General features: G+C 50.2%; 1 protein-coding gene and 1 non-coding gene across 4 annotated transcripts in view; one reads left to right on the forward strand and one right to left on the reverse strand.

The window, feature by feature from the left end:
- MYH11 (myosin heavy chain 11) overlaps positions 1-26,021 on the reverse strand; it is a 78,582-nt gene that overhangs the window by 2,294 nt on the left and 50,267 nt on the right. For 2 of the 3 annotated variants that reach the window (XM_053276302.1, XM_053276303.1), the window contains exons 20-39: positions 25,696-25,804; positions 25,350-25,481; positions 24,149-24,355; positions 22,472-22,609; positions 21,402-21,697; positions 20,025-20,237; positions 18,634-18,778; positions 17,860-18,066; positions 16,878-16,982; positions 16,409-16,561; positions 15,458-15,706; positions 14,654-14,866; positions 12,952-13,164; positions 11,758-11,919; positions 10,933-11,061; positions 9,265-9,353; positions 7,477-7,600; positions 6,908-7,116; positions 4,802-4,910; positions 2,994-3,166 (exon numbers count right to left, since the gene is read on the reverse strand). In XM_053276302.1, coding sequence (XP_053132277.1) covers positions 2,994-3,166; positions 4,802-4,910; positions 6,908-7,116; positions 7,477-7,600; positions 9,265-9,353; positions 10,933-11,061; positions 11,758-11,919; positions 12,952-13,164; positions 14,654-14,866; positions 15,458-15,706; positions 16,409-16,561; positions 16,878-16,982; positions 17,860-18,066; positions 18,634-18,778; positions 20,025-20,237; positions 21,402-21,697; positions 22,472-22,609; positions 24,149-24,355; positions 25,350-25,481; positions 25,696-25,804 — 3,375 coding nt within the window. Of the gene's footprint in view, positions 1-855; positions 889-2,993; positions 3,167-4,801; positions 4,911-6,907; positions 7,117-7,476; positions 7,601-9,264; positions 9,354-10,932; positions 11,062-11,757; positions 11,920-12,951; positions 13,165-14,653; positions 14,867-15,457; positions 15,707-16,408; positions 16,562-16,877; positions 16,983-17,859; positions 18,067-18,633; positions 18,779-20,024; positions 20,238-21,401; positions 21,698-22,471; positions 22,610-24,148; positions 24,356-25,349; positions 25,482-25,695; positions 25,805-26,021 lie in introns of all 3 variants that reach the window. The other variant, XM_053276304.1, reaches the window with a different exon arrangement.
- TRNAA-GGC (transfer RNA alanine (anticodon GGC)) lies at positions 12,357-12,428 on the forward strand. Its single transcript has one exon. It is a non-coding gene; the product is annotated as a tRNA-Ala (tRNA).

A 26,021-nucleotide genomic window follows, 5' to 3' on the forward strand; every position in this document is an offset into this window, starting at 1 on the left:
AGTCCAGCATCCTGTTTCGCACAGTGGCCCACCAGATGCTGCTGGAAGCCACAGGCAGGAGCTGAGGACGTGCCCCCTCTCCTGCCATTACTCCCCTGCAACTGGTACTCAGAGGCATCCTGCCTTGGAGGCTGGAGGTGGCCCACAGCCCTCTGACTGGTAGCCATTGATAGACCTCTCCTCTGGCCTCTGCATGCATGGAAGCCATTTGAGTGACATCTGCACATGCATGGAAACTATTTGCTTACACGGAGGTCACGCAAATGGCTTCTGCACATGCATGGAGGCTGGAACTGCACTGCTGGTGGGGAGCACTGGGGTTTAGAGCCTTCTCACTACTCCTCTGGCTGCTCTTAGAAGACTTTTAAAGGGTTCCCGCAGCCCTTTGCTTGTAAAGGGGAATCCTCACCGGATTCCCCTTTACAAGCATAGAGGCTGTGCCCCTCCCCTCCGAACCAGCCCAAACAGTCTGGTTTGGTTCGAATCGAACCCAGTTCTATTTGAACCGGTTCTGCACAATCTTGATCGCATGCAGCCAGGTTCTGTCTGTAAGTGTGTAATTTGCAGAGGGCATTCACTTAAGTGTGATTGTTCTGGGAGGAAAAAAGGGGTGGGGATATGCCACAAACTCTTGTACTTTTGAAACTGGTGGATATAAAAGGGAAGAGTATGAATGGAGGGAGAGGCGTTATGAAGCAAACTCTGTAATATTTGTCTCTTTTGGTAAAAGACATGGACATCTAGATATTCAAGCCTTCAGTTTGCAGAAATCTCACATGGATTCACAGGGGAGCAGAAAAAGAGATGGGGAAATGTTTACAATAGGAACAGACTGCAAAGTTGAAGGCAGGCTACCTGCTTAGTCACTGTGCAGGCTCTGGGTTCCCTCTGAAAGAGAGAGAAGCCCCCCCACGCTGTTAGTCTAAGACAACAGTCTCTGTTTTTGGCAGGCAGACTTACAAGTAATTCTGTTGGCTTATTAGTTTTTTTAAAAACCCTATTTAATTTTTTTAAAAACCTCCAAACCCACAACCCGCTACATTCGTATTCTGCAGGATGATAACGCAGCCCCTCTCCTCTGCTCTCTGCCTGCAAAAGAAAATGGGCCCTGGAGAAGATGTGGGTGGAGGTCGAATCCTTCTGCCTCCCCTGCAAAAGAGAGAGCGGAGGTGGCAACAAAGCCCGGGGAGGCCTTCCCCTCCAGTTCTTGTTCATTTCCTCCAAGCACCACCCTTCTATGGTGGGGAGCACAGGAATGGCAGCACACACAAAAAGAAAGAAAATCTGCAAGTGAAACTAACTCTTCAGCCATGCCAACATTTCCACCTTTTACTCTCTGTGGTATTTGGGCCTTTTAACAGTTATGTGCCAGCCTCTAAGCGAGGGACCACACTCATTTTCAAGTTGCACACGCTCTTGCGCGGCCCGTGGGTGGGTTCTTAGGCAGAGTTCCAAACCCCTTCAGCTGCCACAGCCATTCTGGCATGGTGGAGACCCCAAGAACCAGGGCCCGTTTAACTCCCTTTGTGGTTCATTTAATGCTCCATTTAATGGACAGTGCCATTCGCCACGTGGGGTGCGGCAATTCCCCCTGGTGGAACAGTAGCCCTGCCCACAAAGTGGCAACTCAGCATGGCACTGCTGTGGTCCTCTTTCCCTCACACCCAGTCCTTCATCTGAAGTGGTGGCGGGGGGCTTCAATTTCCATTGGAAAAGGAACTAGAATGTGTCGGCTTCGTTGAAAAGAGGTTGCTTCCACTCAAGGACCCTCGGCTGCTGCTTCACCATCCTTGGTTGGGAGTGGACTCAAAGGGGTGGGCCCATCTGGCACTTTACATGGCTCTGGATCAAGATCAGTGCTCCCTGTCAGTGCTCCCTGGATCAGTGCTCCCTGGATCAAGATCAGTGCTCCCTGATTTCCAGATGATGTTGACTACAATTCCCAGAAACCTTTGCCAAAGGCCGCTGCAGCTGGGGATTCTGGGAGCTGTAGTCAACAACATCTAGAAATCCTTGTTAGAGGCGATCTTGACCAGTGTTCCCTGTGATGCTTACTCACAAGTAAGTTCACCCCTGCACGGTTAAGATTCTTCAGACTCTGCCTGTTTTATTGCTGCCTATCCTGAGGATTCAGTGAAGAGCCAACCCCCATTTAATCAGTCTTTGTTCCCTCCTGGAGTGGAATAGCTCAAACCTGACATTCACTGCCACATTGCTTGCCCTCATTTTGTCTGTTCTCTGCAAAATTTGGGTGGCGTCCAGGCGGATAAGCCTTTTGCTGATTATGTAGCCAGGGTGACCTGCTTGGGTGGCCATCTATTACAGGCCACACACACACACTTTCCATGATCATGGAGGGCGTGGATGCCCAAACCACAAAAATAAGATAGCTTCCGCCTATGGGAATAGGTTAGGTTCCTCAGTGGGCCCTCAAGGTTTCAGTTATCACAATTTTCAGCATTGCGGAGGTAGCGGAGAAAGCAACCCCCCCAAGAAACAAGGGCCTCCTGTGTGCCCAAACCACAGCAAGTCAGTGCCCCGGGCTCCAGTGGTCCCTCTAACAGAAAATCCCAGAGGTTCTTAACTACAACTCCCAGTAGCCTCAGCTAGGGATGTTGGAAGCCGTAGTCAACAACATCGGGGATTCCCTCTTAGAGGGGACACAGCCAAGCTCCTTCTCCTACTACTAGGTGCTCCAAGAAGCCAAAGTCGTTTGCCATGGCCAGCACCCAGCACCGCCCTGGTGGAGGCCCCTCTAGACCAGCATCCCGTTTCCCACAGTGGCCCACCGGATGCCTCTGAGAAGCCCACAGGCAGGAGCTGAGGGCCTGCTCGGTTTCCTGCGGTTGCTCCCCTGCAAGGGGTATTGAGAGGCATCTTGCCCGAGGCTGGAGGTGGCCTCTAGCCCCCCGACTAGTAGCCACTGACAGACCCGTCCTCCGTGACTTTGTCTCAGCCCCTTTCCAAGCCACCCCAGCTCGTGTGTCACCCACCTGAGTTTGCTCTTCAGTGCCGTCATCTCCCGCCCCAGGGAGTCGTTGCTCTCCGTGGCCTCTTCCAGCTCCCGCTGCAGCTTCCGGCGGCTGGCGTTGATGCGTTGTGCTTCCTCTTCCGCCTCCTCCAGCTGCCGCTTCAGCTGCTTGAGCCGGGTGCTGGCCTTGTCCGCCTGCAGGGGGAGAAGCACCAGGCCTTAGGACAGCGCCAGGGTGCTGGCGGTCGCTTCTCCGTGGCCCCACTGAGCACAAACCCATCCAAGGCTTCTTTCAGCCCCAGCCAAACTCTGCCCCATGGAACAAGCGTGATGGAGGGGCTAGAGCGGGCCTGCTCAACTTTGCCCCCTCCCACAACTGTTTTTGGACTACAACTCCCATAATCCTCAGCCACAGTGGCCAAGAGCCAGGGATGATGGGAGTTGTAGGCCAACATTTGCAGGGGGGGCCAAAGTTGAGCCACCCTGGGCTAGAGTCTCTGACTCGGAGCAGGGAGACCGGAGTTCAAATCTCACGGGTGGGCCAACTGGAAAGGCGGAGGAGATCATGTCTTCCACCCTGAGCTCCTTGCAGGAAGAGCAAGAGAAAACAATCAATATACAATCAGTTCTCCATAGCTGAAATCAGACAAGGAAATACCCAGGCTGTGCTGCCCGAGGTCATTCTGGGACACTCGGTCCTGCCAAGGAAGGAATCTTGGCAATGGCCAGTTTGGGAGAGAAAGCAGCATCCTGCACACAGAACCTTGTTCCAGACTCTTTGTGAAAGCAGCCACCAGAAAGAACCACCAACTCTGTTCTTTCAGTCACTCTCTTTTTTAAATAGCTGTATTTCTGTGAATTGCTCTATATAAGCCACACCAATTTCGAAACAAACATACATCAATAGCAAGTCTCATTGTTGCTCATCAGCATTTAGTCCACAGTTAGTGTGTTCAAAAAGCACCTATGAGTGCATTTCCAACAAAATGAGACCCTCGCAATGTGTGGGTTTTGGTGCACAGTGTTGGGGTCTGTTTGCAATTTCCAGAAACGTGGTAGATAAAATAATAATTTGAAAATACAAGGGACAGGGTCAGCAAGGAGTTTTTTTTTCTGGAGTAGTTAAGCACATCCACACCTAGGAGGCAAATGCATTTTCAACGAGAGGGAGCATGACATAACATTCTGATTGGGGGGGCATGAATTTGTGGTTTTTTGCCGTTTTCAGAAACCAGGCAGTCAGAATAATGGCTTCGAAAACGGAAAGGATTGTTGAGGTGCAACTGACACAAGTGAACAGGGTGAAAGGAACGCACTGGAGTGTTTCACGTTCTGAAGTCTGCAGAAGGCTTCGAGGTTGTCCACACGACCAGGCAGGCAGGGGAGGGGGGAGAAGTCTGGTTGAGCTCACCTTCCCTAACAGATGAGTGCCTGGTTCTGGCTGGGAGTGCAGGCCGTGTTCCTAGGCGATCCACATCCCGGCCTCTGGATATCCCACAATGCACTGCGCGACGCGCACGATGCATTGGGGGATCCCCCCAGGAGAAAGGCACACCAGGTGCCCGTCTTTGTGTCCGCCGGGGCTCCACATAACCCCAGCAAACAGACAGCCCCAGTTCACTTGAGCCCTCAACCCTGCCCAAGAGCCAGGTTTTGAAGCAGGCTAGGTGGGGCTGCCCTGCCTGGATCAGGCCCCAATCCCAGCAATTCTCTCTCACAGCCGACCCCAGGCTGGGCTTCCCTGGCCTGAGACTAGCCTCAGCACCTTGGTCCTCCCAGTGACCCCTCGCCCAGTCTCACGGGCTGGTCCTGGCCCAGCACAACACACACCTGGTCCTTGTACTGCTCGGCTTGCTTCCGCTCATCCTCCACCTGCAGCAAGACCTCCTTGAGCTTCTTGTCTTTCTGGCGCAGAGCCTTGGCTGCCGTTTGCTTGTCTCTGCAGGGAAAAGCCAATTGGGCTGAAAGGCTGGCATGGGTTCAGAGGGAGGGGAAATGGCGGCAGGGTCACAGGGCGGCCACATTCTGGCTCTCCAAATCCGGGCACCCTAATTCGCCCGTTATGTAAATTGGCTTGCAAATAACTTGCAAATTAGCAGATGCACTTTCCAGTTGACTTGCATTTGCTCTGGATATCTACCAACAATAGTTGAGGGAGATATCTTTGCCTATTTCCCTTGACATATTAACAGCAGCAAGAGAACAACTACAACAACAAGAAGAAGCACACCTTTTCAGTTAAGGCTGCAATTCTGTACATACCTACTTGAGAGAAGACCTGATTGAAACCAAGGGTGCTCACTTCTAAGTAGGCATGCACGCAGAATGTAAAGCCAAAGCCCCTAAACACTGCAATACACAGCCTGGAAGGCAGACAGTGATTTACATAAAAAGCAAGCTATCCTCGCAACTACCTGATAGAGATCCCCTGCGGATAAAAGACAAAGGCAACATTCCTCACAGGATTACTGTACTTGTGAAACTCTCCCAGCTAGCCTCCTGCCTTAATCCAAGTCCAGCGGTTGAGCAGAATAGTGACCACATGTTTTGCTCCATAACTCCACTTCTACAAAGGCTAGAGCTTAGCTTGAAAAAAGAAAGGAAGGAATCTAAAATCTGGAGGCATCTGGGCAGGTTAAGCAACCCAGGCGACATACTTAAAATCCAAGTACTATCCAGAAAATCTAGGGAGATGGCAACGCTAAGCAGGGAAGGACCAAAGGGGGAAATCGGGCCGTAGCTCAGTGGTAGAGCCCATGCTTTGCAGAAGGTGCCAGTTTAAGTTCCTGACCGATTTCCAGGTAGGGCTGAGAAACTAAAGTCTCTTCTCTGAAACCCTGGAAAGCCGCTGCCAATCAGAGTAGACAGCGCTGACCTAGATGCACCAAGTCTGACTCCCACGTCTGACTCTATAAGGCAGCTTCCTCTGTATCAATGGAAGGGAAGTGAGGTTTGCCAACCAAAGAGAACTCAGTCTCAGCAAGGACCAGTTTCCTGGTAAAATTTGTTCTGGACTTCCACAAGGATGCTCAGATGCCCTCAGATCCACTCATTAGTGTTCCGACATCTCTTCGTTTCTGCTCTGTTTAGATTCCAGCAGGAATTACAGACTTTGTAATGTCAGTAATGGGTTTACGTTAAGTATCCTTCCCATAATAATGAAAAAGCAAGATCGCCACTATTTGCACTCCTTTGGAAAGGTTTTTCTTTAGAAAAATGTGCAATCGTGTGACAAAATAAAACATTTTTTAAAAACTGACTTTGGGTGCCTTTAAGAAACTGTTTAAAAGTCTATCCTTTTTTCACATTAAGAAATTAATTTGTTTTAATTTCTTGCAAAATTCCAGAAATATACTTTTGGAAGAATAAGGGAGCCTGGCATTTTGAGCTACACTCGAGTAAATATATCCAGTACAAGAGAGCCAGAAAATCAGGGGTGGAATCCAAAGAGGCAGATTCAATAAGCACCCCAGCTTCCGAAAATCATCCATGCAGGAGTTTGAAACAACTGTGGTGTTTTTGGTTAATCCATTCCTTGATCCAGGCCAGCTTTTGAAAGGGGCTTTAGTTACCGGTATTCCAGTCCCAGAACAGAGGCGGGGCTAACAGCCAGCAGCAAGAGCCCAGAAAAGCAGTCTGCATTTGCCTCTCTGCTCATAATATCTATTTAATTAACTGTTATTCCTGATTCCACTCCACTGCCTTGTCCTTGCATATCACAACTCTTTCCCTTGGATTCTACAACAGCTATAGCCAGGACTGTGTTTCAATCAAAATTTGGTACTGCTGTACATCCAATTACAAAGCTGGCTTCTGTAAAGCATGCACCATCCACATAAGCTTTGGGGGCACAGGGCAGGTTTTGGACCTTTTGGAAGGGCAAGGGATCACAGTCGTTTCACCCCTAAAGCATGCCAGCCACAGAGCTGCTAGTACCTGGATTCCTGCTCCAGCTGCTCCTCCAGCTGTGTGATTTTGGCCTCCAGGCCTGCAACGGTGGCCTTGAACTTGGACTTGACAGCCCCCTCCATCTCCTGCAGCTTGGCCTTCAGCTCCTTGTTCTGCCTCTCCAGCTGCTGCCGGGCGCTATCGTTCTTCTGGGACGTGGTGCGCTCTGACGCCAGCTCGTTGTTCAGCTGCTCTGTCTAAAATCGAGGCACACAGAGCCCAGAGGAATCAGGAATCAGAAACCCGGAGGAGAATCAGAAACCCAGAGGAATCAGAAACCCAGAGGAAAATGGGGAATCAGAAACCCAGAGGAATCAGAAACCTGGAGATCAGAAACCTAGAGGAAACCCAGGAATCAGAAACCTGGAGGAAACAGAAACCCGGAAGAGAATCAGAAACCCAGGAATCAGAAACCCGGAAGGAAACCCGGGAATCAGAAACCAGGAGGAGAATCAGAAACCCAGAGGAAAACTGGGAATCAGAAACCTGGAGGAGCAGCTCCCACAGCCAACAGATGGATTTCGGCACCCACCAAGTCCCAGGTGCTGACGACATACCTGCAGCACGGTTTTCCGGAAGCGCTCGCTCATGGTCTCCATGTTGCTCTGCTCCTCTTCCAGCTCCTCTTCCAGCTGGGAGATCCTGGCCTCCAGGCGCCGCTTCTCCTCTTGGAGGCTTGTCCTAGGCACAGGATGGGAAAGGGGCCAGAAGGTCAGCTAGACTGGCCCTGCCCCAACTGCCTTTTTCTCCTGGAAACAGGAGCTGGGGGAACCCTCTGGCCTACAACAAGATCCTCACCCCTGGAACTAGTTCTAAACTTTGCAACTCGTGGCTGATCTTAGAATCCCAAAGACCATAGATGCCCACTTCATATCTACTCTGCTTCTAATAAAGTTACTTCTTAAGATGGTGATGCCATGGGTAGGGTCTCAGACACATTACAAGGGCTTGCATATCCTGATGTGTTTCCCCTTTGCTAAAAGCCACTGTGGGTGCAGTTTGGATTGCACTATGGCACAGGAATCAAACCCTTTCCCTCTGATGTGCTGATGCCTTAATGCAAATTTCACCCTCGGAGCTGCCATTCGCTGTAGAGAAGGAAAAATATATGATGCTTGCATGTTTTCCAGTCCTCAGCTAAAAGCAACTCGGGGGTAAATTTGCACTGAGGAATCAGTGCGGTGGAGAAGGTTAACCCCCCCATACACACACACACACAAACGGGAGGGAGAGCAACTGCTTTTAGCAAAAGAAAAAGCACAAATTTCCAACATAACATGCACTTGAGAGTGCTGAGCGGTGTAGTCTCTGCTCTTTATCTTGCTTCAGCCACATGCTGGCTGCGTGATCTCTGGCAAGCCCCCTCACCTCTCTCCACCTCTGCCCTCCATCTGCTCCAGGGGGATAACAACCTTGACCTACCTCAGAAGGCTGCTGCTATCAGGCTGACAGTGTCTATATAGCAGGAGTGCTCAACTTTGGCCCTCCTGCAGATGTTGGCCTACAACTCCCATAATCCCTGGCTCTTGGCCACTGTGGCTGGGGATTATGGGAGTTCTAGAGCCACCTAATGGTGCCGCGGGGAAATAACTTGCCTAGGGAGCAAGAGGCTGCTGGTTCGAATCCCCGCTGGTCTGTTTCCCAGACGATGGGAAACACTTATATTGGGCAGCAGCGGTATAGGAAGATGCTGAAAGGCATCATCTCATACTGTGTGGGAGGAGGCAATGGTCAACCCCTCCTGTATCCTACCACAGACAACCACAGGGCTCTGTGGTCCCCAGGAGTCAGCACCGATTCGATGGCACAATTTTACTCTACTTTCGTGAACTGCTTAGAGCCTTCGGAGTCAGGCGGTATACAAAATAAATAAATAAATTAAATCGCCCCAAAACAGCTGGTGGGGGCAACGTTGAGCAGACCTGGCTTAAGAATAGGCAACTTTGGCTGCCCGGCTGTTGCTGAACTACAACTCCCATCGTCCCCAGCCACAGACAATGGGAGCTGTAGTCCAACACCCGCTAGAGCGCCAAGGTCACCTACCCTGGGCATGAAGCAGGGGTTGGCAACGTACGGATCTCCAGATGTGGCTGAACCACAGCTCCCACCCCAAACCAGCCACATTTCACTACAGTCAGGGAGGATGGGCATTGTAGTCTAACAAGAGCTGGACAGCCAAAGTTGCCTATTCCTGGCGCGAAGTCTTCCCAGAAGTTAGTTTCCCCAGATGCTTGCAAGACTGTATTTCGGGGAAGAGAGTGCAGTCGAGAGTTACTTTGGCATGGCTGGTACAAAAGGAAAAACGGAACGGGAGGGGAGCTCAAGGGCCGGGAGTGCCTCCTTACCTCCCCGAAGCAGAACCTGCTAGCTCGTCGGCCAGATCCTCCTTCTCCTGCTCTGCTTGCTTCCGGGCTCTCTCGGTAGCCGCCAAATCCTGCAGAAGCCAAGAGAGAGGCCTCCCATTGGGCAAAGGAAAGGCAGCAGCTCCGGGACAGAATCTAGGCTTTCAGCCAAGTTCTGGCTGCTCCACACCTGCACCTTCTGTCCCTGGGACTTTCTCATCACTCAGTTACTCAGCATGGGGTGACTGGCAGCTGAATCGGTGGACTGGCTTCCCTGATAAAGGGAGGAAGCAAGCTCTTGCTCTGGTGGGTTGATCTAGTGACAGGTCACTACGTGATGCTCCAGCCCATGAGTGACGGCTGTGTGCATGTGAACCCACCCCAAAGCCCCCTGGAGTCGAGGGAGGGGACCCCTGCCGAGCCTCCCATCTGTCTGGTGTGACCGACAGTTTTGAGGCACAATGCCCACTTCCTGTGCCCAGCCCGGAGGAAAAAGGAAGAAGCGGGGCTGCAAGGATCTGCATTTCGGGGAGAAAAAGGAGATGCACGCGCTTAGGCTGGGGGAGACCTGGCTCGACAGCAGGGCCTGTGAACATGAGCCAGCCACGTGATGCAGCTGCTAAAAAAGCTAACCCAATCCTGGGCAGCATTCACAGAGCCCTAGTGTCCAGTTCATGTGGTGTTAATCTGCACGAGTCAGACCTCACTTTGGAGCACTCTGTCCAGTTCTGGGCACTACATTTTAGGGAGGGCATTGATAAAACTGGTTCAGAGGAGGGCGACCGAGATGATGCAAGGTCTGGAAACCAAGTCCTATGAGGAATGGCTGAAGGAGCTGGGCATGTTTTGCCCGGGGAAGAGAAGATTCAGTGGGGAGATGCAGTAGCCGCCTCCCAATACCTAAAGGGCTGCCCTGTAGCAGATGGAGCAAACCTTGTTCTCAGTCGCTCCTGGGCCCAAGAGGAGAACCAGTGAGTTGAAATGACAACGAAGCAGATTCAGGCTAGACATTAGGAGGGATTTCCTATGTTTGAGAGCTGAAAAGACAGAGGAACAATCTGCCACATGCAGTGGTGGGTTCCCTGCTCCGAAGGTGTTCAGACACAGGCTGGCCGGCCATCCACTACCACTACTATGTATATGCCACTTTTCAACAAAGGTTCCCTAAGCGGTTTACACAGAAATAAAACGGCTCCCTGTCCCCAAAGGGCTCACCATCTAAAACGAAACCTAAGACAGACACCAGCAACAGCCACTGGAGGGATGCTGTGCTGGGGAGGGAGAGGGCCAGTTGCTCTCCCTCCTGCTCAGGAAAGACAATCACCACTTTGAAGAGGTGCCTTTTGCTGGGGGATGGAGAGGGGAGAAAAGAGGTGCCTTTTGCTGGGGATGGAGAGGGCCAGAGGTGGGGAAAAGAGGTGGGGAAAAGAGGTGCCTTTTGCTGGGGATGGAGAGGGCCAGTTGCTCTCCCTCCTGCTCAGAAAAGACAGTCACCACTTTGAAGAGGTGCCTTTTGCTCAGTTAGCAGGGACTCAGCGCAGCATCACCGGCCAGGGATGCTGCAGCCAATTCCGGCACTGAGCAAAGGGTTGGACCAGAAGACCTCCAGCTCTCTTCCAGCACTCCCGTTCCAGGGTTCTGAGAGAGCTCCGCGCCCCTTGCCTGCCTTACCTCTTGCAGCTGCATCACTTCAGCCTCCAGGGACTTGGCCTTCTTCTCGTTTTCTCGGGCTGTGGCGAAGATGTCCTCCCGGGAAGCCCGGGCATCGTCCAGCTCCCGCTGGAAGTCCTTCATCTGAGCCTGGGATTGCAAACCGTGAGAAGAACCGCATGAGGACTTCTACACCCACCATGGGGGATTCTGAGGCCCGGCTAAAAACAACCCTTTTGGCCTGGGCCGGAGAGCTGGTCTTGTGGCAGCAAGCAGGAATGGTCTTCTCTTGCTAAGCAGGGTCTGCCCTGGTCTGCATTTGGATGGGTGACTACATGGACTGCGTTTGGATGGGTGACTGCAGTGACCCCTTAGGGGATGGAGCTGTAGCTCAGTGGAAGAGCAGAAGGTCCCAGGTTCAATCCCTGGCAGCATCTCCAGGTAGGGCTGGGAGAGACTCCTGCCTCAAACCTGGGAGAGACGCTGCCAGTCAGTGTAGACAATATTGGGCTAGATGGACCAAGGGTTGGTAAAAGGCGGTTTCCTATGTCTGGGGATGGGACCATCGGTCAATGGCAGAGCATCTGCTTTACATGAAGAAGGTCCCAGGTTCACTCCCTGGCAGCATCTCTAGGTAGGGCTGGAGGAGAGACTCCTGCCTGAAACCTGGCTGCCAGTCAGTGTAGAAATCACCGGGCTAGATGGACCAACGCTCTGACTTGATACAAGACAGCTGCCTGTGTACCCATGACCCTCCTGGCCAATTACAGGTCAGTTCATGGTGGACAAAGCAGGGAGGCAGGACGGATGGATACCATCAGCCCCCAGCCACTGAGTCCTGCCCACCTGGAGCTTCCGCAGCTGCTTGATGGCTTCCTCTCGGCTTTTGTTGGCAGAGTCCACCTGCCCTTCCAGGTCCTTGATGTCCACCTCCAGCTTCTTCTTGGCGGCGGAAGCCACGCCTCGCTGCTTGCGCTCGTCTTCCAGTTCTGCTTCCAGCTCGTTGAGCTAAGGAGTGGGAAGGAGGACCCCGTGAGGGCTGGTCCACAGGGACACCAATGTACCCCCTCGGGGGCCCACAGCTGGACAAGGGAAATGCCCCGGCTGGAAAAGAGTGTGTCTCCGTCTCCCCAAATTGTAGGAAGTCCCAGCTTTCGACAGGGCCAGTTGCTTTGAGAGGAGGGAGTACTGGGGTCTTGGGGTGGTTTGGGGATATATTTAATGTGCAAATAATGGACAGGGCAGAAAGGCTGGCTAAAGCCGGGTCGGTTCTCTCCCCCAGAGCCGCTCACAAGTCTCTCCCCTCAGCTAGCCAGCAGCAGAGCTGGTCTTGGTGGCGGCGAGCAGGAATTGCCCCTTTGCTAAGCAGGGTCTGCCATGGTTTGCATTTGGATGGGCGCCTACATGTGAGCGCTGCCTGCTGTAAGATTGTCCCCTGAGGGGCCGGGGCCGTAGCTCAGTGGCAGAGCATCTGCTTGGCATGCAGAAGGTCCCAGGTTCAATCCCTGACAGCCTCTCCAGGTAAGGCTGGGAGAGACTCCAGCCTGAAACCTTGGAGAGCGGCTGCCAGTCAGTGTCAACAATACTGAGCTAGATGAACTCATTAGGCAGCAGCTCCTACTTTCTTGGAGATGGGCTGCAGCTCAGAGTGAAGAGCATCTGCTCTGCAGGCAGAAGGTCCCAGGTTCACTCCCTGGTAGCATCTCCAAGTAGGGCTGGGACAGATTCCTGCCTGAAACCTGGGAGAGCCTCAGCCGCTGCCAGTCAGTGTATGGAGCTAAACGGGCCAGTGGCCTGACTCGGCATGAAGCAGCTGCCTATGTTAAAACCCCAAATCCTGCCGTCTTTCTAGTTGTCATGCTTCCCAACTGTCTCCTCCAACCCCCACCCAAGCAAGTGGAGACTACTCCGTAGCTAGTAGTCCCCAAGAGCCACTCAGGAGGCAGGAGCCCAGAGGGAAATGGCCGTATCTCCTTATCCTGCTGGGCTCAAGGTCGGGTTTGGAGGCGAGACCAAGAGCTCCCAAGACAAGGCCCGGACCTGCTTCTGCAGCTGCCGCCGCTTCTCCTCGTTCTGCTCGTCCTTGCCCTGGTATTCCCTTTCCAGCTGGCCTTTCAGGGCTTGCATGTTGACCTCCAGCCTCAGCTTGGCGTCTTCCGTCGCTTGCAGCTCGTCCTCCAGCTCTTCCAGCTGGGTCTTCATCTCGTCCACCTGCTGCTCCAAGGCCCGCTTCGACTTCTCCAAGTCATGGACCTGCATGGAGTGGGAGACGAGCGGCAGGTACAGCGACGCGAGCGAATAGAACACCAGGCACTGGGAAGGGAAATGCATCAGAAAGCCGAGGCCTGCAGCTCCGGGCAGAGGCTGCTTCTGCGGGCATCAGTGCTGGCATCTCTGAGCCCGCCTGCGAGATCCCTCGGCCGCCCTCGATCTGGAGGGGAGAGCTTGGAACCTGGGCGAGGTCATCAACTGCCGGGGAACGGAACTCTCTGGGAGATAAAGGAGCCTCCTTCTATGGCAGGGGCGGGCAAACCCGGCCCCTCCAACTGTTGTGGAACGATGAATACGATGGATATTTATATAGCGCTTCCCAAAAAAAAAAAAAAAAAAAAAACACCCCAAAGCGGGTGTTTACATAGAGTAAATCAAGAAAAGTGCTCCTGTCCCCCACAAAGGCTCACAATCTAAAAAAGAAATATGAGATAGACACCAGCAGCAGCCACTGGAGGAATGCTGGGCTGGGGCTGGATAGGGCCAGTTGCTCTCCCCCTGCCCAATAAAGAGCATCGCCACTTTTAAAAGAGGACTCTTGGCTCTTTTAGCAGGGGTAAAATGGTGGCTGGGAATGATGGAGGTTGTAGTTCCACATCATCTGGAGGGCCAAGATTGCCCACCTTTGTTCTTTGGGTTAGGATCCTGACAACCAACCAGCCCCTGGACCCACCTGCTGCTTCCTTGTGCCCTCCAAAGGGAAAAGCCAAGACTACTCTCTCAGCTACCAAAGACCACAGGGTGCTGCCTCCTCCTCACTCCCTGCCCCCGTCATGTGCAACTCTGCCTTGGTGCGCATTTTAACAGGAGACGAAAAGTGAGTCACAAAGATAAATACATCCATTAAAATCAGGACTGATTATGTTTGCTGGACCCCCCAACTTGGGAAAGTTTTCTTCCTCTCTAACTTTCAGTTGTACTAATTTTTCAACAAAATGCAAACCAGAAAATTAAAATGTAACTTTCCACCTGTTTCTCCCTCTAGGAAGGCTGGTGTTTCTAGGTTGGTTAATACACACAACAGGTTCATCGAGGACACTTAATGTCTAGTGTTGTATTTGTTTGGACATCTCAAAGGTGGAACATTAATTTTTAACTGAAAAGTAACTGGGGAATAAACTGATAATTTTAACGCAGGTATTCAGTTTTTCAAGTTCTAACTTGAATATATACAGTTATCACTTTTTCTTATCCCACTGCCTTTTAAGATCATTGGGGGGGGGTCATTTCCGGAGGTCAGGGGACCTGTTTTGGGTTGGAGGGAATTTTTTGCCCTTTTCTGTGGATTTTAGGCACTTCGGCACTCACAATTCCCCTAACCCCATTTCCCATTTATTTCAATGCCTTGTCAACTGCGAATTCGTCAACCGCAAGGGTTTCCAGGAACGGAACCCTTGTAGTTGGCGAGGGACAACTGTATATATAAACAGCATCATTTTAGAAAGGTCCCAGTCTACGTTGCAGGACTTACGTTTTTGCCGACGTCGTCTTTGGAGCTCACGAGATCTTCCATCTCAGCCCTCAACAATTTGTTGGTCCGCTCCAACTCCTCTTTGGATTCCAGGGCCTCCTCCAGGGCACGGGCCAGGGAGAGTGCCTTGGTCTCCTTCTCTCGGGCTTCCGCCTCTGCCCGGTCTCTCTCATCAGCGTATTTGGAAGAGATGTTCTTCTCCTCTGCCAGCATCTGCAAAGGGACAAAGTTTCACCTGCCCAGCTCTGTGCCTGGCAAGGCTCGCTATGAACAATGGCCACGGATTCATGCCAGCCTCTTTCTCTGCTAACCATTTTAGAGGTTCCACTGCATTTGGATGGGCACATGCTAGAACTGCAAACCCGAATCAAGACATGCTCGCTTAACCTATTGATTAAATTTGATTAAATACTGACTACTATTGCAGTGGAAGGGACTTTAAAGTGCTTCACTTGGAATGGATCATAGCCAGTCTTTGCTTATATTTGGTCATGGGACAAATTCTGCATTCAACCCTTCCCCGAGTGAGCCTCTTTGCCCATTAAGAAAGAAGTATCTTGGTGGGCACAAATATTCATCTGACCCTCCATGGGAGACGAGCAGGAAACGAAGACTGGTGCCCTGCCCTGGGCAGTGCAGATCTCCATTCCAGGTTCATCAGCCACACAGAGTTAGAGCACAAGCCTAAACATCACGTTTCCTTAAAGTAAGTCCCACTGTGTCCAATGGGGCTTACTTCCAGGACAGCATGCATGGAACTGCCTCCATCAAAAAGGGTGCCCATGCAGGGCGCCCCCTCCTTGCCTGGTCAAACTTCTTCTGCTTCTTCTCCAAGTTGGAAACGAGTTGGCGCTGGTTGTCCAAGTCCACCACCAGGTCATCCAGCTCCTGCTGCAGCCGGTTCTTGGTTTTTTCCAGTTTGTCGTAGGAAGACGCTTTTTCCTCAAACTGTTGTGTGAGGCCTTCGATATCCTTCTGGAGCTTCTTCTTCCCTTCCTCCATGCTTTCGATGGTGCTGGCATATTCCTGCAACTTCCTCTTGGAGTCGGAGAGCTGCAGCAATTTGGATTCAGAAAGATGGGAGATGTCGCTACAGGTTTGCCCAACAGACACAAGTGCCCTAAACTGCAGATCGGATGGGTTTTATCTGCATTACTTGTGAGACCACAGCAAAACGGATCCACTGGATCCACTTATTATTAATTACTATTAATAATAATTAATTATTATTTATTATTAATTGCAACTTCACCTGAAAGGCATCAATCGATCAATCAATCAATCAATCACTGTGGCAAATGTAGCAGTCTGGGAAGCTATGGCTACGCCTCTTGACGTTTGCTCCCTGCCTGCAGACTGGGGATATGGACATCCCACATTACAGGGAGCTGGTCATGTGCATGAATTGTCCCCTTTGCTAAGCAGGCCTGCCCTGGTTTGCATTTGGATGGGAGCCAATGCAGTGTGAATACTGTGTGCTGTAAAATATCCCCATCAGGAGATACAGCATCTGCATAGCATGTAGAAGGTCCCAGGTTCCAACCCTAGCAGCATCTCCAACTGAGAATTGCCTGAAACCTTGGACTGGGAAAAACCTCATGCCTGAAAGCTGCTGCCAGTCAGTGTAGACAATACTGAACTAGTCTGAATTGGTATAAGGTAGTATCCTATGCTCCTATGTTAGAACCACCAGGAATTTTATCTTCAAAGGGCCCCAGATCCATCACGCTGAGCAATCATAGCAAAAGGAAGCACCTGCACATTCAGGGTGGAGATGTGCCTCTCCAAGTTCTGCTTGGCCTCCACCTCCTCCTCCAGTTGCTCTTGCAGGCCATTCCTCTCGTCCTCCATCTGGCGGAGCTTTGTCGACAAATTGAGCTTCTGCCGAGTCTCTTCCTGGAGCAGCTCCTGGATGGGGAGAAGGCACAAATATCCATTGGTGGGCTTTTCCCCAGGAGCACCAGTAAAATTTTACTCTGAGGAAGAAGCAAATCTACAAGCCCTTTGCTCCTACCATGCTCTCAGCATGGCGAAAACATCTGGATAGGAAACTTCGTAGGATACATTGAGCGACCAACATAGTTGCATCAAAGGTCTGTGTGGCTGGGGATGAGGAGAGTTGTAGTCCAACATCTGGGGACCCCAGTTTGTGTACCCCTGACTTAAGCAGCTCTTGCCACCTTGCCAATGACTTTCTTGCAAATATTCTTGGTTGAGTTCTTACCTGAGTGTCCTGCAGCTGAGAGCTCAAAGTGGAGACGTCTTTCGTCAGCTTGATGGTCTTGCCTTCTGCTTCGCTGAGCAGCCCTGTGACATTTTCAACCTCAACCTAGAGGAGGACAAAATCATCCTGTGAACGAGCATTTGGAGTAGACGGACTTGGATTTTATTTATGTTAGGAAATATTCTGTGCGGTCAGCAGCAGCGAATGGTTGGCCATGAAACAACTGAATTTATTAACGGAGATGCAACACTGATACAAGACGCTAGTCTTTACTACCTATACCTAATGCCTTTCTGTAAAAATATAAGGCGGCTCATGCAGACGAGGAAAACAATGTCACCGAAACGGTGTGAAAGAGCTGTCAAAAGCAGCGCCCAGAGAAGGCCTGCTGAAATAAATTGGTCTTTGGGGCAAGCGACCAGAGGTGCACCCTAAGTAATTCTGGAGCCTGGACCTAAAGGCCTTAGGAGGACTCCCCCCCCACCCGCAAGTTAAGCATCATCCGCCTACACACGTACACACACACACACACACGTGTGACACATGCAGTATTTTTAACATATGGGTTCTTGAGGGCACAAGCAGCAACTGAACTCACAAGAACATAAGAATATACAACAGGGATATTTATGTAAATAGGCACTAGCAGAAACATTTCAACACACAGTTTAATATATCCCCATCCCACATATTTCTAAGCAGAGGTCATGCTCGGCTGCCCAGCACAGGTGTAGCGACTACACCACCAGGACAGACTACAGAGGATGTGGGGGCCCCCAGGGGGTGTGGAAGCCCTGGACTTTGGCCCCAAAGTCCAGGGGTAAGAGCGCCTCTGCAAGTGACACACTGGAGTTCTGGACTAGACTGAAATCAGAATTACTTGGACCCAGAAGCTCGTTTTTAACAAACCAAAAGGCACTCATTGGCCTGGCCTTTCGCTCTCCTCGCTCTCAACCTTTAAAAAGGAGCTCTCCTCTGTCACCTGCAACTTGTGGACTTTTTCGTTGAGTTCCGTCCGGACGCGCTCCCCGTCGTTGAACTTGGACTGCAGCTCCTGCAGCTGGACTTCCAGCTTCTTCTTCTTATATTCCACCTCCTGTTTGGCCTGATTCAGCGACCGGACTTCGTTGCTCAGGTCTGCGTTGTCCTTCTCCAGCCCCTGCTTGCTTTTGTCCAAATTGGCTTTGGCCTGAAACATTCAGAAGTTTGTGCATCTTAGTAAAATGTAACAGTTGCTTGAAACACACACGATGTGCGAACAGGTTCAACATCGAACCAGTTTGGTTTGACAGTCCGATATTGAACTGAACCTCCCCTGGTTTGGTTTAGTATAGGACCGAATCCTGCTGGCCATTTGCATAGCAGAGGCCCAATGGGCATGCGGAGTGGCCTCCAAAACGGCCGCTGCCTGGAAAGGGCTGAAATCACCCGCCCAGACCGGGTGTTTTCTACCATAACAGAGGCTGGCGGAGGGGAAGGGGACACTCCGGACACTGCCCCCCCCGCCCCGTGGCCTCGGAGAAGCCCCCCGGAGGGGGCGAGTTAAACAATGAAAATATTAAAAGATTGTGAACTCGTGGTGGGGGGGGGGGGCGGTTTCAAGGGGGTGCAGAAGCAAACTGGCCTGGTCCAGTTCGGGTCCAGTTCATACTCAAACCAAACAGGCCAGTCGGTTTTGTGCACACCCCTAACGCACACACAAACACACAGAATTGGGCAAATCCAGGTGCCGGGGGCTTGTGGCGGCTCTGCATACCCTTTTGAATTGCTCCAGCTGCTCCGTGAGGTCCTCCACCGCCTGCGTGTGCTTCTGCCTCATCTCCTGGACTTGGGCTTCGTGAGTCCGGGTCTCCTCCTCCAGAGCTTTCTTCAGGACCGTGACCTCCTGCTCCCTCTTTGTCCTGGGAGAGGAATACAAGCAAGACTGAGACGGCGGGATGCAGGTTTGCAAAAACAGGCTCGGGAGAGGGGAGAAGGTGGAGGGAAGGAAGTTTTTCTCCCTCTCTCTTAATGCTAGGAATCGGGGTCAGCCAAGGAAAGGGATGGGCCGTGGAGTTGGGACTGAAAAGAAAGGACTTCTTCATACAACAGATAATTTGTGGAATCGGCTGCCGCAAAAGAGCTGCTGGCTGCCTATGGTTAGATGGCTTTAAACAGGGATAGGACAAATCTGAGAAAGAGGAGGAGGTCTATGAGCAGCAGTTAGTCAAGTTGGCTAAATGGAACCTCCATGTTCAGAGGCAGTGTGCCTTAAAGGAGTATGCCTATCACTGGGTTTTCCCTGCTTACCGAGGAAAGCTTTTTCCTCAAGCCCTGCTAGTGGGCTTCCTAGGGTCTGCTGGTTGTGGCTGTTCTGGGAAGCGAGATGCTGGCCTAGATGGACCTTTGGTCTCATCCTACAAGCTTCTCCTTAGGTTCTTATTAGCCATCATTTTGTGGACCTTCACTGACCACCATTATTTGCACAGAGTTTAGTACAGCACACTAATCACTGCACCATAGAGTTCTTTCTTGCTGTTGTTATTTATTATTAGCAGTATTCATTTCTGAAATAATCAGGCAGACAGAGCGGCCCTGGTGATGACAGAGTGCATTTACTCTCCACAGAAGCAGCCTGGTCTGTACTGTACTTGTGGCTTGTATAGTTCTTTTCCTGCGCATGTGTGCCATATTAGATAAAAATCTAAACACTACCATTGTCCTGTTAAGCACTAAAAAGCAACTGATGTTTTCCGTATTCTTCTGTATTTCTGCTGATGAGCAATTGAGATTTGTGTGTGTTTATGTTTTCATCCCATTCATTAGCTACGAATCTACCCTTTACCAGTTATTAAGGCACCCGCCTAGTTGTGGCTTCACCTCCACAAATGCCCACAATTGGCTCCACCTCTCACTACCTGTGGCTCCACCCATCACCTGCCCTGCCTAGCACCCTGTGCACCAGGAACCACCAGCTGCCAATGGTCCCAGGTTCAGTTCCTGGTAGCATTTCCAGATAGGGCAGGGAGAGACTCCTGCCTGTAATCTTGGAGAGCTGCTGCCTGTCAATGTAGACTATACTGAGCTAGTTGGAGCAGTGGTCTGACTCTGTATAAAGCAGCTCCCTATGTTCCTCATGGGAATGGTCCCTTGGTGGCTTCCTTGTACCTGAGCTCTTGCTGCGTGGCGGTGCTGTCCAGGGTATCTTCAAGCTCTGTCTTAAGAGCCTCGAGCTCCTCACCCAAGTCCCGCTTCTGCTTCTCAGCTTTGTTCCTTGCAGCCCGTTCGGAATCCAGGTCCTCCTGGAGGTCGGAGATGTGGCCTTCCAACTCACGGATTTTTTTGAGGGCATTATTTTTCTGACCTATTTCATCTTCAAGCCTGAAAAGAAAAATTAAATAGTACAGTTAAATATAACAATTAAAATGCAACATAATAATAATAATAATAATAATAATAATAATAATAAACAATATTATGCGACTTCCAATTATAAACAAACATCTGCCACATAATACACTAGATATAACTGTAGTCGAGAAGGAAAAAAAACCAAGTTAAAATAATCGACATAGCAATACCAGGTGATAGCAGAATAGAAGAAAAAGAAATAGAAAAAATCACAAAATACAAAGATCTACAAATTGAAATTGAAAGGTTGTGGCAGAAGAAGACCAAAATAATCCCAGTAGTAACTGGCGCCCTAGGTGCAATTCCAAAACAACTTGAAGAGCACCTCAACTCCATAGGGGGCCACAGAAATCACCATCAGCCAATTACAAAAAGCAACTTTACTGTGAACAGCCTATATTCTGCGACAATATCTATAACAGCAGCAGCAACAACAACAACAATAATAAAATTCAGCCATCTCAGGTCCTCAATGTCTGGATAAAACAAACCAGTCACAATAACACTTGTCTGTGTAAACAAAAATAATAATGAGAGACCAACTTTAACAGTGGATATGTATTTATTAAACAGCATCTTGGATGCTGGTCCAATAAAGATCAATGGAGTTGAAAATTTGACTAGACCAGTTTTCACATACATTCTGGTCCAGTTAATTTCACTCAGTGGTAGGGAATATTATTTGCACAGAGAAGGTCCCATGTTCAACCCCAGGCCCCTCCAGTAGACTGAAAGGATTTCAGATAGCAAGTTGGGAAAGACCTTTCTCTACCTCAGAGACCTGCCACCAGTCTACCACTGGGCTAGAAAGACTAGTGATCTGATTCAGATCAGCTGGCCAAGGATGGACACAGCTGTTTTTTTCTTCTGGTGGGAAGTAACTTTCTTTCTAGTGTGAGCATCTGAAGCTTTCTGACACTGAATCAGATCAATATCAGAAAGCTCGAAATGTTCAAAAGAAGGAAGTTCCCACTAAACTGGTTTGACCAGAGGTCACCTTGGGACAGAAGAAAATGGCATCAGTGTGCACCAACAGCTGCTCTACACAACTTCTGCCAACTCTCTGAAGACCCATTGCATCCTCAAGGCGGAAACCCCGGTGGACAGAACCAAGCTGGGTTCAAAGTTGCCCACCTGGCAAGGGCCACCTGCAGCTCCTCCTCCTTCTTGGCCAGCTGCATCTTCAGTTCGGCAATCTGGGCCTGGAGATCGGCGATCTGCTCATGGAGGTCGCTCGACTCCCCTTCAAGCTTCCTCTTCGTTTTCTCCAGTTCTTGCCGGCACTTCTCCTCCTTCTTCAGACGGACTTCCAGTTCCGAGATCATCGACTCGTGCTTGTTCTTCAGCTTTGTGAGGTTTTTGGCTTTCTCCTCCTCCTCTGCAAGGTTCGTCGTCAAATCACTTATTCTCTCCTCAAGGAGTTTTCTTTCCTATGGAGAAGAAAAGAAAAGAAAGGGGGAAAGTACAGAAAAAGAAGTGGGGGGGGGGAGAGAAAAGGAAAGAGGGGAGGAAAGGGAAAGGGAAAACTCTGGTTAACCAAAGGCCATTGTGACCATGTTATTAGGCCCCAACGACATTGGAAGACCAAGTTTGGGAAACTGCTCTGGAGGAACCTGGGTTCAGATCCCTGCACAGTCATGAAGCTGGATAGCTCTGGCCAACTTACACGCTCTTATCCTGGCCTGCCTCACCATCTGTTTCTGCCATCAGCAACAGATCCTTTCCACCACCACTAGTTTCGCCAGCCCTTCTGGCAACAATGCAAGATTTGGATCACTGCACGGCTAAAGGAGATCTCTTTTAGCCGGGCAGGTTTGAGCTATGGTATGGAATGTCCTTAAGTGGCCATCATATGGTGAATGAATGAATGCTTTATTATGGTCTTAGACCAGTAAAAAGAAAGAAAAACAAATATAATCCAGAAATATATTTTCATCTTGCAATCTGAACCAAACTTAGACAATAATGGAGTTAAACCCCAGTAAGCCACAATACTAAGTCAAACAAGTTATATCCCTTCATCATGCAGTAAGGCTGCCATCTTATGCCGAGTTACCTGGAAGTAAGTCCCATTGAACTCAGTGGGACTTACTTCTGAGTAGAGATGCATAGGACTGCACTCTGTTTTCTATGCAAAGTAAGCTTTGTTTCCCCCACTTTGTTCCCATTTTGGGAAGCAGAAATGGAACTTGGGAGGCACCAACCTTCGACAGTTTGTTGTTCTGGTCATCCATCATAAGGATGTCATCTTCCATCTTCTTGATCTTGGCCTCCGCAGTGACTTTCTCCAGCTGCAGTTTCTGCCTCGCAGCCTCTTCTTCTTCTAGCTGATCCTCAAGTTCCTGGTTTGGAGGAAAGGCAGAAAAAATAAATGTGGGAACATAGGAAGCTGCCTCATACCAAGTCAGACTAGCTCAGTATTGTCTACAGTACTCCATCTAGCTCAGTACAGTCTACCCAGACTGGCAGTGGCTTCTCCAAGGTTGTAGGCAGGAATATCTCCCAGTCCTACCTTGGAGATGCTGCCAGGGAGGGAACTTGGAACCTTCTGCATACAGGTGCTCTTTCCAGAGCGGCCCCATCCCCGAAGGGGAATATCTTTCAGTGCGCGCTCACACACATGTATTTATTTATTTATCACATTTGTATACCGCCCCAAACTTGTGTCTCCCATTCAAATGCAAACCATGGCAGACCCTGCTTAGCAAAGGAGACAATTCACGCTTGCTACCACCAGACCAGCTCTCCTCCCTGTGGGAAACAGCAGGGCCCCAGAGAGACTGCAGCGACAATGGTGGCAAGGGAAACCCTCTCTCTACAGCTGTGCATTTTCAGCACACTGGGGCACATCACAAAAGGGGTGTAAACAATGCAGGTTTTATTTATCTTATTTATTAGTTAGTTATTTTATTTTTAATTTGTTTTTATTTATTCCATACTGCGAATAAATTTTATGCACCGTTATCATGTCCTCTCTTACCTGCCTTCTTTCTAAACTGAAAAGGCCCAAATGTTGTAGCCGTTCCTACGAGGGGAGGCTATGACATTTCCTCACATCTCTGGTCACGAAGTCCCCCCACTCTTGGCAGCCCTGGGGTGGTGGGAGGCAAGCTCCAAAGACTGGGAAAGTAACACGGGAGGTGAGCACTGCTCTCCAGCCTCCAGCAAAGGTTGCAGTGGAGGAGCAGGGCCCATGACTGGCATGCAGAAGGTTCCAGGATCATCCTGCAGCTAGGATCATCCCTGCTAACTTGGCCAAGAGGCACCTTTTAATGTGGCGATTCTCTTTGTTTAGCAGGGGGAGAGTAACTGGCCCTATCCACCCCCAGCACAGTACCTCCAGTTACTATTGCTGGTCTCTGTCTTACGTTTCTTTTTAGATTGTGAGCCCTTTGGGGACAGGGAGCCATCTTATTTATTTGTTATTTCTCTGTGTAAACCACCCTGAGCCATTTTTGGAAGGGCGGTATAGAAATAGAAATAGAATAAATAAGATGCCAGGAAAGACCTTGGTGAGTGGCTGCCAGTTAGAGCAGACAATACTGAGCTACACTGACCGAGGGTGTGACCGGTTTTGGCAGCTCCGTGTGTCTCTTTGCTATGGACTTCTCCTTCCCTTCCTCTGGACCTACAACCCCTAGGAAGCCCCAGCTTCACAGCAATGCAGACTCTGGCCTCACTTCAGTCTCCTTCGCAGCTCCGGCTATAGTCTGAGCTCCCTGCATGGAGCTGGGAGAAGAGACAAGAGAAGACTCCCTAACTCCAGAGCCACTCAAGGTCTGGGCATTAATTCCAGATCTCGTCTCCCTCTAAAGCCATCCCGGAGGTGGCCTCTCCCAAGCGCTGCCCTCCAGCATCCGTTCTGTGCAAAGCTTGGGTACCAGCATCTGCTGCTGCATCTTCTTCTTCTCAGCCTGCAGCTGCTGTCCACGATCTTCTTCCTCTTCAATCCGGGCCTCCATTTCATGCAGGATCTCCTCCAACTCCTGCTTCTTGGCAACCAGACGGATCCTCATCTCCTCAGCCTCTGCATACAGCTCCGTTTCGGCCTGAAGCTGCTCTTGGAGGAGGTTCTTCTCTTCACACAGCTGTACAAATGCAAAGGCACAATGACAGCCAGGTTAAAGCTTAGCAAAGGTGTAACCTGGGACAATCTCATTCAGCCAACATGCCGGGGATAATTAGGAGCTCAATTTCCATCGTATCAGGAGGGACTACTGTGCATATCTTTGACTCCACACAACTTGTGCAACTCCACACAAGAATATTCAACCCAGAGTTCTGTATTCAGATAACATCAGTTTTAATTTTACTGTTTCTATCAGGGGCTCTCAAACATGGATCCCCAGATGTTGTAGGAAACGACAACTCCCGTCATTCTCAGCCACAACGGCCAGAAGATAATGTGTCTGAAGATAATGGGAGCTGTAATCCAACAATATCTGGGAACCCAAATTTGAGAACCCCAGTTAAAATGGAAGTTTCTAGTCCTAGTGAGGCAACAGTGTGCTTGAAAGCATCTGGGGCAATGCCTGCTGAATTCTCAGAAACCAGGGAGGGGCCGGAATAGGATTTTTAGTAAGGGATGGGGGCTTCAGTGACCCACACAGCCAATTGTTCATTCTGCAAAAGAAGAATGAATTATGCAAATGATGTGCAGTAAGGATGTGCAAATCAATTCAAATCTGAATCACCCCTTAAAAGGGTTATTCGATTCAAATCGAGTTTTCGAAATTCAATTTGATTCGAGCCATTTGGCACATTCTAAAAACCATTCAGGGCCCGATTGCTTAAAAAAGGCACCAAAACAGGGTCAAATCGATTCAAATTAAATTCAAATTTGAAATTAGTTTTCAGATCATTCAAAATGAATTTTTGGAATTCGATTCAAATTCAAAAAGAATCGTAAAATTCATTTCGTGCACACCTCTAACGTGCAGTGTGCTCAAGTCACAGAATCCAGCTCTTTTGCTACCGTGCTTTTATTATTTTTAGGGTGGGACACACACCGCCCTGGTTACACAGAACCCACAAATGCGAATCCAGAAGAGGGAAAGACGGGGGGGCCACCGTGCTTCTTACCTGGCCGTGCTTCTGCTCCAATTCCTTTAGCTCATTCTCTGCCTTGATCTGCCTTTCCTTAATCGACTTTAGCTCTTCATCTTTCGCCTGCATCTCTTCCTCTTGGCGGGTCACCTGGAGCAGTGGCTTCACCTGAAAGCCAAGAATTCAGAGTCGTCTCCCCTTCATTCTGCACCAGAGAGTCACCCAGGACAGCCCCACAAAGGGGCAGTCCAGGGGTTCTTGCCCTCGGGTCCCCAAAATGTGCTGGACTACAGCAGCCAACGGGACGGTGGGGGTTGCAGTCCAACAACATCTGAGGACCCAATCTGAGGAGATCCTCTGGGGCTGTCAAAAAGACACCTACTTTGGTGAAGAGTCTCCACCACTGCCAGTTCCTCAGCTTCAGGTATGCAGCACAGTTTCTCTGGATGACCTTCATCGCTGTTAACTGCTGTTGCCTCTTGGCAAATGCTCTGCAAATTAAGCAAGAGGTGGCTGCTTTAATTGCGTTGATGAGAGACATCCTGGATTGTCTGCAAAGATACAGCCCATGCACAACTGCAACACAAAGGACTTGAGGATCCACAACACACCTTATGTGCAAAGGGATGCAGGGAAGCACCAACGGGCTTTGCTTATGGTTTCTGTTTTCCAGATGGAAAGCAGCCCGAGGAGACTGTAAATTTGACC

This window comes from Hemicordylus capensis, chromosome 13, assembly GCF_027244095.1.
Source record: "Hemicordylus capensis ecotype Gifberg chromosome 13, rHemCap1.1.pri, whole genome shotgun sequence".
Classification (NCBI taxonomy): domain Eukaryota; kingdom Metazoa; phylum Chordata; class Lepidosauria; order Squamata; family Cordylidae; genus Hemicordylus; species Hemicordylus capensis.